Source organism: Magallana gigas, chromosome 9 (assembly GCF_963853765.1).
Source record: "Magallana gigas chromosome 9, xbMagGiga1.1, whole genome shotgun sequence".
Taxonomy (NCBI): Eukaryota; Metazoa; Mollusca; class Bivalvia; order Ostreida; family Ostreidae; genus Magallana; species Magallana gigas.
In genome coordinates, this window is record NC_088861.1 from 19,883,139 (window position 1) to 19,897,000 (window position 13,862).

The 13,862-nt window shown below is 35.3% G+C and overlaps 1 protein-coding gene and 1 long non-coding RNA gene across 2 annotated transcripts; both read left to right on the forward strand.

Moving 5' to 3' along the window:
- Positions 1–2,058: 2,058 nt before the first annotated feature.
- On the forward strand, positions 2,059–3,397 carry LOC136271166 (uncharacterized). The gene is made up of 3 exons (XR_010709026.1): positions 2,059–2,094; positions 2,199–2,287; positions 2,869–3,397. It is a non-coding gene; the product is annotated as an uncharacterized lncRNA (long non-coding RNA).
- A 2,881-nt stretch (positions 3,398–6,278) lies between these two features.
- Positions 6,279–7,576, forward strand: LOC105324341 (complement C1q-like protein 4). The gene is made up of 3 exons (XM_011423406.4): positions 6,279–6,335; positions 6,439–6,527; positions 7,048–7,576. Exons 2-3 carry the CDS (start codon positions 6,455–6,457, stop codon positions 7,509–7,511), a joined length of 537 nt encoding a protein of 178 aa, XP_011421708.3. The 5' UTR covers positions 6,279–6,335; positions 6,439–6,454; the 3' UTR covers positions 7,512–7,576.
- The last annotated feature ends 6,286 nt before the right edge of the window (positions 7,577–13,862 follow it).

A 13,862-nucleotide genomic window follows, 5' to 3' on the forward strand; every position in this document is an offset into this window, starting at 1 on the left:
GCTACAGCATCAGCTATTATTAATTTCTTACAAATCTCGTGGATTTAATCTTTTTGATAATCCATCGACGTTTTTCATGTTTGGAAACTAATTCCGTGAATAATTATATTCAAGAAGACGTGAACATTTTGTTTAAAATTACATTCTGTGTTCCGGAGATTGAACAATTTTGCGCGTAGTGAATCTTGTGACGATGGCACCGAAGCGTTCCACAAAGAGACAGAAAACAACGGGAAATGCACTGGACATGGGTAATTATCTTGATTGGCCTGCATCGACTTTGCGAGAAAAACTTACGGAAGCTAATATCAACGCCTCCCCGAGTTTCCCCTCTCGGTACTTCGTAAACTTTACGCTGATAACATCATTGAATCCAACACTGATTCCAGTTCCAATTTGTTAAATCAACAAATTTCCAGCCAAGATACAGGAAATGTGCCCTCAAACAGTGTTATTTCGTCTGAAAGCGAAAATTCCAATAGATAAACACCACACCACAGAAATTGGTGGCTTAATTAGATCATATGAAACTCAATCAAACTAATGTTCGATTTAAATTTCATTAGTTGTTATACCATTAACTATCTTATACATGTACAATAAATGTATTTTATCATACAAACATGATCTTGATTAATTAACTCTAAGCCCAGTGATAATTCCTGCAGTTTCTAGCGTTTCAAGCATAAAACAAAACAGTTTTTTTAAATAAAGGAATTTCTATTGATCGTTTCAGTAATCTAAGTAATTCAGCCTCACGCGGACCCTTCATGTATGCATGTAATTGTTACTATAGTATATCATAATGAATAGTCCAAGTTCCATCAGCCAGAAAATGTATTCCTAATTAATTCACATCTAATTCACTCTTTGTCAATTGTCTATCGGTAAGATGGCTTCAATCCACCCCAGGATATTTGCACTAAATAGTAAATTATGTCAATTACATGCTTAATATTTATGTTAAACAGAGTTTGTTGTTGACTATGACTGTATTTAAAATAAACCATGTCTCTTTTCCATCTCCACAAAAGAATGAATATTGAGTAATTTTACACAAAATAAAACTAAGCTATAATCAATCAAAGAATTAGCTCTTTTTTCATTTTTAACATTTACTTCTATTACAAGTATCTTATTATCTTTTTTTTTTAATTTTAAACATAATCTTAAACATTGTCTGTTATTTTATTTTTATTTAATTAAATATTTACCTATGGTCAATAATAAAACAGACTATAATTCACCTGTAATTAATTTCCTTTGTTCTTTAACACCCTTACCTGTGCACTATTCCCACTTAGCTAAAATCAGTCACCCATAAAAATTTCAGAATTTTAGTGGGAAGACACCAAAGAATTAGTTAATGCACATGCCCATTGCCCGTCTTACATCCGATTCAAACAAAGTGTTAAATTCACAGATTAAAGTGTAGAAATAAAGAAATTAAAGTGTGAATTTTACTCTTTAAAGTGTGAATTTTACACTCTAAAGTGTGAATTTTACAGATTAAAGTGTAAATTTTACACTTTAAATGTGAAGTTTATACTTTAAAGTGTCAATTTTACAGATTAAAGTGTAAAATTTACAGATTAAAGTGTGAATTATACAGATTAAAGTGTGAATTATACAGATTAAAGTGTTAAATTTACACTTTAAAGTGTAGAAAATAAAAAAAATGTGAAGTGTATATGTGGCACTAATATGCTTTCGTACTATGCATCTCGTATAGAATTTGGTCAAAACATGCTAAGGAGACAACGGAAATCCGAGAAGTTATTGTAGTTAAGCAGAACTGTTACCAAGGCCTGCAATAAAAATGTCATTAATCGTTTTAACAGCCAAGCTGACAACGAAAATTTGATATATCAAAACCATTCTACAAGCCACCACCTTATTGAATTCTTTTGTTCCAGAATGTAACATGCGGTTTTTCTATATGATATATCGATGAACTCTTTTGAATTGTTACCCTATCTTTGAAATTTAAAATGTTATGCAATTTTACATCAGCTAAATGATCAATTAGGAAACAGTATATATATATGCCAGTAGATATGCATTTTCAGTTAACCAACTTTAAAAAAGAACAAGGTAAGGTTTTTTGTTAACTAAATGGCATCATATAAGAAGTTTTCGATGCATTGAAATAAAAAAAAATGCAAGGGTTTTCTAAAAAATGTAATTCTTTATTTTAGTTGTAGATTTCCCAGAATGAAGACCATAGCGCTGGTTTGTGTGACGATATATCTGACCTTCAGCCTGGCATCTTCCCTTTGTTACCATGGTAAGGGCATGGTGTCAGTTTTGTCGAACATGAAAACATCTCTTAATTCCATTCATAAAAGGTCAAATAACCTGTGCAACATACAAAACGAGACATGTTCTCAGATTGACTTTATCTGTTTACAACAATGTGCATATGACTTGAATCAATTTGCGTATGTATGTGACACAACAATACAGATATGAGGGTAAAATGTACTGTATTCTGTCAAATTTGATGAGTTTTTTTTTCTAATTTTGGTCAACAGTTTTAATAATTTTGGTAACATAAAGTTGCTTTAAAGATTTCTCTAGAAGAATGTGGCTGAATGTACATGTATTTGCAGTACTCTTGGATGTTAACATATCGTCATCAACCAAAACTCAAACCGTGTGTGTGTGTGTGTGTGTGTGTGTGTGTGTGTGTGTGTGTGTGTGTGTGTGTGTGTGTGTGTGTGTGTGTGTGTGTGTGTGTGTGTGTGTGTGTGTGTGTGTGTGTGTGTGTGTGTTTTAAGTAGTTTTTACCATAGTGGAGAGAGGATGGCAAAAAGTTTGCGCTTTGTATTTTTATGCCTCTAAATTCATTTTTCTATCAAATTACAGGTTCTTACAGAACCTCCGAGGAGTCTTCCGTTGTACCAGTGGCTTTTTACGTGTACTATTTAAAAACGTTTAAAGCCCTTCAGCAAAACCAACCTTTTATATTCGATTCTGTGGAAACAAATTATGGAAATGGATACGACAAAAATACTGGCGTTTTCACCGCTCCATCTGCCGGTCTGTATGCATTTTCTTGGACCATTCATGCTGCGGGTACACATCAAGCCGGCTCCAGTGGTCAGTACGGAGAGATGGTGGCAGTATTGGAACAAAATGGAGTCGCAAAAGGGTCAATCTATGCAGATACAGAAAAAGAATATGATGACGATTCGGCCACAGGGTTTGTGATTCTGGCTGTTTCGACAAGAGATACGTTTCAAATCGTATCTCAAACGGAAGGTCAAGGCGCGTTTTACAGCACCATGAGCAATGGGAAGACATCTTTTTCGGGATTTCGAATTGCTTAGCTGATTTTTTGATACCACATGCTACATGTTTTGTCAAATATTAAATAAATAATGCAACACAATGATTTTTACTACAATTTATCATAAATCTAAAGGCTGATTTTCATTGAAGATGACCATGTGCCTCATTAATATTCGCATGGGCAAAATGACGAACTGACTAACTCTGGCTAAAATACCTGTACAACAAATTAGCACTGGTTAAAGTTAAACAATTACTTTTTGGGAGTTGATTTTAATTAACTCTTATATGCAGTTATTCTGGCAAAACGGAAGTGAAACAGTGTTTGGACCTAAGCACAAATCATCACCGCTGACAAGACTAATACTTTAAGATAATCGATAATTTCGATGTAACGTATTCAGAAGCATTGTTTCTCAAGGAAACGTTTTTATAAATATCTTGAAAATAGTCAGATTTTAAGTGGTACGAACAATTTAGATATTTTTGTAGTCGTATGTATTCCTACGCCAGAGCTCAATAAGACTGGTTCTCTGTCATTATTACATGTACCAAAACGTCATGTCTACAGCGGTAGCGTTTGGAACCAAGAGCAAACTATCCAATGTAAAGATGGAACCAGTACTGGCGTAGACAAGACTTTATCATTATTAATTTGAAGCTTAAGTTTGCTTAAGCGTGGTTTATTTCTTAAGAACAGTGTTAATTCATATTCATCCATCATCAACATTTATAGTTTGCTACAGCTCTGTACGTAATTATCATGTCTAAAATATTGCAACTGTATCTGTTACCAAGCACTACGAATTTATTACTTATGTAATAGGCAGATGGCCGGGGTAAATGCCCCCTAGTTATCGGTCCAGTCACGTGACTTCTTATCTCAGATTGTTCTTGGACAGCTACAGCATCAGCTATTATTAATTCCTTACAAATCTCGTGGATTTAATCTTTTTGATAATCCATCGACGTTTTTCATGTTTGGAAACTAATTCCGTGAATAATTATATTCAAGAAGACGTGAACATTTTGTTTAAAATTACATTCTGTGTTCCGGAGATTGAACACATTCGCGTGTAGTGAATCTTGTGACGATGGCACCGAGGCGTTCCACAAAGAGACAGGTAACAACGGGAAATGCACTGGACATGGGTAATTATCATAAATGGCCTGCATCGACTTTGCGAGAAAAACTTACGGAAGCTAATATCAACGCCTCCCCGAGTTTCCCCTCTTGGTACTTCGTAAACTTTACGCTGATAACATCATTGAATCCAACACTGATTCCAGTTCCAATTTGTTAAATCAACAAATTTCTAGCCAAGATACAGGAAATGTGCCCTCAAACAGTGTTATTTCGTCTGAAAGCGAAAATTGCAATAAATAAACACCACTTTAAAGAAATTGGTGGCTTAATTAGATCATATGAAACTCAATCAAACTAATGCTCGATTTAAACTTCATTAAATGTTATACCATTAACTATCTGATACATGTACAATAAATGTATTTTTATCATACAAACATGATCTTGATTTATTTAATTAACTCTAAGCCCAGTGATAATTCCTTCAGTTTCTAGCTTTTCAAGCATAAAATAAAACAGATTTTTTTAATAAAAGAATTTCTATTTATTGTTTCAGTAATCTAAGTAATTCAGCCTCATGCAGGCCCTTCATGTATACATGTTATTGTTACTATAGTATATCATAATGAATAGTCCAAGTTCCATCAGCCAGAAAATGTATTCCTAATTAATTCACTTCTAATTCACTCTTTGTCAATTGTCTATCGGTAAGATGGCTTCAATCCACCCCAGGATATTTGCACTAAAAAGTAAATTATATCAATTACTAGTACATGCTAAAATGTTTATGTACATGTATATGATCTTCAAAATACGTTATAATTGCTAGACAGAATTTGTTGTTGACTATGATTGTATTTAAAATACACCATGTCTCTTTTCCATCTCCTCAAAAGAATGAATATTGAGTAATTTTACACAAAATAAAACTAAGCTATAATCAATCAAAGAATTAGCCCTTTTTTAATTTTTAAAATTTACTTCTATTACAAGTATCTAATTATCTTTTTATTTTAATTTTAAACATAATCTTAAACATTGTCTGTTATTCTATTTTTATTTAATTAAATAATTACTTATGGTCAATAATAAAACAGACTATAATTCACCTGTAATTAATTTCCTTTGTTCTTTGACACCCTTACCTGTGCACTATTCCCACTTAGTTAAATTCAGTCACCCATAAATATTTCAGAATTTTAGTGGGAAGACACCAAAGAATTAGCTAATGCACATGCCCATTGCCCGTCTTACATCCGATTCAAACAAAGTGTGAAATTCACAGATTAAAGTGTGAATATTACTCTTTAAAGTGTGAATTTTACACTCTAACGCGTGAACTTTACAGATTAAAGTGTAAATTTTACACTTTAAATGTGAAGTTTACACTTTAAAGTGTCAATTTTACAGATTAAAGTGTAAAATTTACAGATTAAAGTGTGAATTATACAGATTAAAGTGTGAATTATACAGATTAAAGTGTGAATTATACAGATTAAAGTGTTAAATTTACACTTTAAAGTGTAGAAAATAAAAAAATGTGATGTGTATATGTGGCACTAATATGCTTTCGTACTATGCATCTCGTATAGAATTTGGTCAAAACATGCGAAGTAGACAACGGAAATCCGAGAAGTTATTGTAGTTAAGCAAAACTGTTACCAAGGCCTGCAATAAAAATGTCATTAATCGTTTTAACAGCCAAGCTGACAACGAAAATTTGATATATCAAAACCATTCTACAAGCCACCACCTTATTGAATTCTTTTGTTCCAGAATGTAACATGCGGTTTTTCTATATGATATATCGATGAACTCTTTTGAATTGTTACCCTATCTTTGAAATTTAAAATGTTATGCAATTTTACATCAGCTAAATGATCAATTAGGAAACAGTATATATATATGCCAGTAGATATGCATTTTCAGTTAACCAACTTTAAAAAAGAACAAGGTAAGGTTTTTTGTTAAATAAATGGCATCATATAAGAAGTTTTCGATGCATTGAAATAAAAAAAATGCAAGGGTTTTCTAAAAAATGTAATTCTTTATTTTAGTTGTAGATTTCCCAGAATGAAGACCATAGCGCTGGTTTGTGTGGCGATATGTCTGACCTTCAGCCTGGCATCTTCCCTTTGTTACCATGGTAAGGGCATGGTGTCAGTTTTGTCGAACATGAAAACATCTCTTAATTCCATTCATAAAAGGTCAAAAAACGTGTGCAACATTCAAAACGAGACATGTTCTCAGATTGACTTTATCTCTTTACAACAATGTGCATATGACTTGAATCAATTTGCGTATGTATGTGACACAACAATACAGATATGAGGGTAAAATGTACTGTATTCTGTCAAATTTGATGAGTTTTTTTTCTAATTTTGGTCAATAGTTTTAATAATTTTGGTAACATAAAGTTGCTTTAAAGATTTCTCTAGAAGAATGTGGCTCAATGTACATGTATTTGCAGTACTCTTGGATGTTAACATATTGTCATCAACCAAAACTCAAACTGTGTGTGTGTGTGTGTGTGTGTGTGTGTGTGTGTGTGTGTGTGTGTGTGTGTGTGTGTTTTAAGTAGTTTTTACCATAGTGGAGAGAGGATGGCAAAAAGTTTGTGCTTTGTATTTTTATGCCTCTAAATTCATTTTTCTATCAAATTACAGGTTCTTACAGAACCTCCGAGGAGTCTTCCGTTGTACCAGTGGCTTTTTACGTGTACTATTCAAGAACGTTTAAAGCCCTTCAGCAAAACCAACCTTTTATATTCGATGTTGTGGAAACAAATTATGGAAATGGATACGACAAAAATACTGGCGTTTTCACCGCTCCATCTGCCGGTCTGTATGCATTTTCTTGGACCATTCATGCTGCGGGTACACATCAAGCCGGCTCCAGTGGTCAGTACGGAGAGATGGTGGCAGTATTGAAACAAAATGGAGTCGCAAAAGGGTCAATCTATGCAGATACAGAAAAAGAATATGATGACGATTCGGCCACAGGGTTTGTGATTCTGGCTGTTTCGACAAGAGATACGTTTCAAATCGTATCTCAAACGGAAGGTCAAGGCGCGTTTTACAGCACCATGAGCAATGGGAAGACATCTTTTTCGGGATTTCGAATTGCTTAGCTGATTTTTTGATACCACATGCTACATGTTTTGTCAAATATTAAATAAATAATGCAACAAAATGATTTTACTACAATTTATCATAAATTTTAAGGCTGATTTTCAATGAAGAAGTCCATGTGCCTCATTCGCATGGGCAAAATGACAAACTGATTAAACTCTGGCTAAAATACCTGCACAATAAATTAGCACTGGTTAAAGTTAAACAATTACTTTTTGGGAGTTGATTTTAATTAACTCTGGCAAAACGGAAGTGAAACAGTATTTGGACCTAAGCACAAATCATCACCGCTGACGAGACTAAAACTTTAAGATAATCGATAATTTCGATGTAACATATTCAGAAGCATTGTTTCTCAAGGAAACGTTTTTATAAATACCTTGAAAATAGTCAGAATTTAAGTGGTACGAACAATTTAGATATTTTTGTAGTCGTATGTATTCTTACGCCAGAGCTCAATAAGACTGGTTCTCTGTCATTATTACATGTACCAAAACGTCATGTCTACAGCGGTAGCGTTTGGAATCAAGAGCAAACTATCCAATGTAAAGATGGAACCAGTACTGGCGTAGACAAGACTTTATCATTATTAATTTGAAGCTCAAGTTTGCTTAAGCTTGGTTTATTTCTTAAGAACAGTGTTAATTCATATTCATCCATCATCAACATTTATAGTTTGCTACAGCTCTGTACGTAATTATCATGTCTAAAATATTGCAACTGTATCTGTTACCAAGCACTACGAATTTATTACTTATGTAATAGGCAGATGGCCGGGGTAAATGCCCCCTAGTTATCGGTCCAGTCACGTGACTTCTTATCTCAGATTGTTCTTGGACAGCTACAGCATCAGCTATTATTAATTCCTTACAAATCTCGTGGATTTAATCTTTTTGATAATCCATCGACGTTTTTCATGTTTGGAAACTAATTCCGTGAATAATTATATTCAAGAAGACGTGAACATTTTGTTTAAAATTACATTCTGTGTTCCAGAGATTGAACACATTCGCGTGTATTGAATCTAGTGACGATTGCACCGAAGCGTTCCACAAAGAGACAGGTAACAACGGGAAATGACTGGACATGGGTAATTATCTTAATTGGCCTGCATCGACTTTGCGGGAAAAACTTACGGAATCTAATATCAACGCCTCCCCGAGTTTCCCATCTCGAACATCTCCAGTTCCAATTTGTTAAATCAACAAATTTCTAGCCAAGATACAGGAAATGTGCTCTCAAACAGTGTTATTTCGTCTGAAAGCGAAAATTCCAATAACCTTGCGGCTAGCAGTGACGCTCCGTCCCGCTCGACTTCCTCAAGTACGACCTGTCTAAACACAACCGGATCCGAATCTCTCTTTGTTGTACAATCTCTGATGAATACTGTTCAAACTCTTCAAACGATGGTCAGCAGTTTAGCAACCATGGTAACAGCGGAGGAATCCAATCCAACCGCCCAATACAGCCTTCAGAATTATTACCAATCAACAGAGACGACTTGCTCACCTTCTACTTCGAGGAAATTCGGAACAAATCCCGAGGATTTACCTCAAATGGAACTAATCTCTCCTTCGTTAAGGAAAAATATAGTTGAAGGTAAGGATGTCAACCTCGCCTCTCTTTTCATTTCTTAATTCGAAGTTCGGTCATCTGAGAAAGAAAAAGAAAAGGATGACTATAGACTCAAACGAAATCTAACCATTGCTGAATTTCTATCATCTTTCGGCAAATACAAAAGGGTTATGAGCCAAGCTTTTCCGAACCGACGAGAAGAATTAGACATGTACGAGGCAAATATAATAGATATATTTAACGTTTACGGCGATAGATTTTACGAGTATCATAAGCTTTTCTCTCTAAAGAGTGCAAGTGCCCTCGCAATCCACAAGATCAAGGTCGACTGGTCCGCAAGAGACAGGGACCTTATACAACTAATTGCATCCAGAGCTCGATCCTGCAGCATATGTTCTGAGGTGTCCCACAATACAAAGTTCTGCCCCTCATTTCAGAAGTCCGACGTCACTCCAACAACATAGATCGGCATGGCAGAAAAAGAACTTCATTCAATTGTCAAGAGATCTGCAACAATTTTTAATTCTTCAAGACTCTGCAACCGTAGCAACACGTTTGTATCCTATGCAAAGGCAAAGACCACTCAGCCGTCACATGCACCCAATCAAACAAAACCAAACCCAAAAACTCAACTCAGCCCTCCAGCACCCGAAAAGAAGATATTAAGTGACTTTCCGATCTAAAAGTGTCTCAATCTCTTAAAACATTCAACAGTTAAAACTCGAACTTAAAAATCATGAAGACTCAGAATTTGTCTCCTATATCTTGGACGGATTTACATTCGCTTTTGATACAAAAGTTAAAAGGTTAAATCTCGAAATTCAAAAATGCAAGAACTTATTGTCTGCCCAACAGAACAATCAGCAATTGATGAACTTCTTTCTTCTGAAATCAAAAAAGGCTTCCTCTCTGGCCCATACCAGACAGCCCCTTTCCAACAGAATAGAGTTTCCCCTCTCGGAATAGCCGAAAGGAAATACTCAAAAAAGAAAAGACTCATCGTAGACCTCTCGGCTCCACATGCACCCCACCATCAATGACTTAATAGATTAAATGTATAAAGAAATACGGAAAGGATGCGTTGATGTGCAAAACGGACATATCTGATGCCTTCAAGCTCGTTCCTATTCTACCATCTCAGTACCACCTGTTTTGTGTTAAATGGAGAAATCAATACTATTTCTATAATAGACTGGCTTATGGGTTCCGTTCCAGTCCAAACATTTTCGATCAGTTTTTCCCAACCAATTTGTTGGATTGCTGAAAATAACTATGAAATAGAGTGTATTTTCATTTACTCGACGACTTTCTCACCTTAGACAGTCCAGATTTCCCGGCAGATCGTACAATGGCTATTCTTACCATGTTATTCAACAATCTCAACGTTCCCCTTGCAAAAAACAAACCATTGGTCCAGACACCGTCATGGAATACCTTGGAATTATCCTGGATTCACATCAAATGCAAGCGCGTCTACCTATGGACAAAATACTAAGAATAAGGGAAATGCTCGAATCCTTCAGCGATAAGAAAAGTTGTACCAAGCGTGAGCTACTGCAACTCCTAGGGCACCTAAACTTTGCGTCACGTGTTATAATACCAGGGAGATCATTCGTTTCCTACTTGCTGAGCCTTGCATCATCAGTCCGCGAATTACATCATCATGTTCATCTTAACGCTGAATGTCGAGAGGACATTCTTATGTGAAAGTTATTCTTAGAACAATGGAATAGAGTTTCCTTCTTCTACGACATTGAAATGACACCCGCCTAGTGTTAAATCTAGGATCTGAAAAGGGCATGTTAAATAATGGTGAAAAGGGCTCTTTTCTCCGCGGTAAATATTATAAAACCTTCTTTTTTTCGAAATATTATAAATCATTAATCCTTGAAACAAGCGTATTTTAAGGAAAATATCGCATCGTAATCAAATGTGACCTCAAGATGTGTAATGAAACAAGATTATTGAACAATAAATGATTAGCTTTTACATTCACACAAGTCTTATTCAATATTTTAATTTCAATCTTTTTTTCTTTTTTAAATTGATTTACTTTTATTTTTATCCCTTAGAACAGTCATGGCATTGGTCTGACTAGTTTTAAAGTATAATGTATTTAAAAATCTTTATTTCATTTAGGCTTTATGTAATATGTGAACTTAAACACATCTGTATCGAGGAATGAATAATAGGACATGTATAATGTAGACGATATTCTCTTTTGAGAAGTGGACCGGCATAGCATGGGTGTAAGCTATGCCTGTCCACTTCTCAGTCAAAAGATAAAAATTATGTAGACAATTGATGGCAAAATTATTAACTCCTTTTTACCACACAGATTTGAATATTGAAATTGTTGTTTTATCTTTTAAGCTTTTTGAAAATCAATTTGCATTAAAATCTGCATAACAATCTTTTATTATGAATTAAACTTTTGCATTCTTCAAGAAGAAGAGTTACGTTTTTTGGGAAACAGAGACAATTCTGGTTAATCTTACGACTGTTTAAAAGCTTAAAAAAGAATTAGAGAACTTCACATCTAGATTTTTATTAAAATGTTTCATTAGTCAAAACATGGTTTTAGGTGCCTCAGTGTTAAAATTTCAAATTATCTTCATAAAATATATTTTTTGTGTTAATTCTATTTATAGATAACCTTACGATGTACCTATGATAAGCTAGCTTGAGCCTACTAATTTGAAGGAGAGAATTCAGTTGTTATTTTTCAAATTAGTGTACCAGTAATTAGGTGTCAATTCACCCGTTTATACAGGACAGCTGTGTATACGCCGTGTATATCCCCTCAGCTTGGGCCTCTCCAGGGTGAACCCTCTCCAGTTTACCTGTATCGTCTATTGTCACAGGTCACTCGTGCATGAAGTCCAGCGAGTTTGGGTTTAACTTTGCAATCAAAACAAAGGCAAGGGCAATGATGGTTGAATTAAATTTACTTTCAATAAAAAGGGCATCACTTTTATTTATTATTAAAAGGGCATGGCGTATAGAAAAAGGGCGGCGCCGACAGCATGCAACTATACACAGACGCATCATCAACAGTTGGATTTGGTGGTTTTTTTTCAAGGACAGTGGTTAAGCGACAAATGGCCAGAAGATTTACCAAAGAAAGAAGATGACGAAATTTCCATGGCCTTCAGAAAATTGAATCCCATTGGGATCGCTTCACTCCTATGGGGTCACCTTTGGACCTCTAAACGCATTTTGTTTTATTGTGACAACGAAGCCACAGTAAAAATCATATACAAAGGACGCTTAAAATGACTTTCTATAATGAAGTTGATGAGGCAATTGTCCTGGTGTTCTGCTAAATTCAATTTCTGCATCTATTCAAAACATCTTCCTGGAAAAACTAATCTCATAGCTGATTCTTTGTCTCGTTTTCAGATGGTCAAATTCAGACGCCTAGCTCCCACTGCAGACAGCCAATCTCAGCCTTGCCCTCCCATGGAGAAAGTTCTTTGGAAACTTTCAGGAAGATAAGTGCACTATATCAAGCTCAGTTTCATCTTCAACTCAAAGTGTCTACCATTCAGGACACCAGACGTACATTAAGTTCACTCAAATGAACGATTATCCTCTAGTTGACACCGAAGATACCCTCATCAATTTTGCGACTTACTGCCTCGATTCTTTGAACTTGTCCTATCAAACCATAAAGTTATACCTGTGTGGAATTCGTTATCACCACTTATTACAAGATATGCCTAACCCTTTCACCCTAGGAGAAAAATTACCTAGACTGCAAATGCTGCTTAACGGAATTAAACGGCAACAAAAGTCTCACCAACCTAGTAGAAAACCTATCACCAAAATCTTACACGACATGGTAACATCACTTCAACAAGGAATTTTTACACATTATTCCGATATACTGATGTCTACAGTGTGCGTAGTGGCCTTTTTTGGATTCCTCAGATGTGCGGAGTTCACCTGCAAATCATCATTTGACCCCGAATGCAACCTGTGTTTCAGTGATCTCGCTATGCATGATAACCTTACCTTGAAACAATCGAAAACCGATACATTTCGTTAAGGAATCGACATCAAGTTATTCCGTACCAAAAGTACAGTGTGTCCAATTCAACAATTGTCAACATATTTACCCATGAGGAATTCAACCTTTGTTTGCAAACCTAACGACCCATTTTTCATCATGGAAAACGGTAACGCTCTGACCAGATCCCGATTCCTTGAAATGCTCAAACAACTCATACATCGTGCGGGACATGCAGAAAGTAGTATTACCGGTAACTCCTTCGGTATAGGTGCTGTTACGTTCGCAGCCAAGGCGCGCATCGAAGACCACCTCATCAAATCAATGGGTTGTTGGTCTTCGGACTCGTACTTAAGATACATCAGAACAGCTGATTCTACGATTCAACACGCCCAGCTATCCATGCTTCATTCGCAGTGACTTGGATAACACGCAAACTACCATCAGCTTAAATAATTTCGAAATCCTTTGGGAAGTTTCATTCATTTCTTTATTCTATTGTTAAGATTCTGGAACATCTATGTAAATAGATTCTATGCATATGTTGTTTACATGTACACATAACCCTGTCTCTTCTACTTTAGATAGTATGCAATCGTTCTTCGTTGTTCCTTTTATCTTTACAATATGTGCGTAATTTCATGTGTTTATAACCTGTATTACCATGGCATAATTTCACACTTTATGGGGTACTCAGTCACTCATGCTTCATTCCTGAGTTTTGGCCCTAATATTTCATATTTTTCCCCATTAAGTATTCATT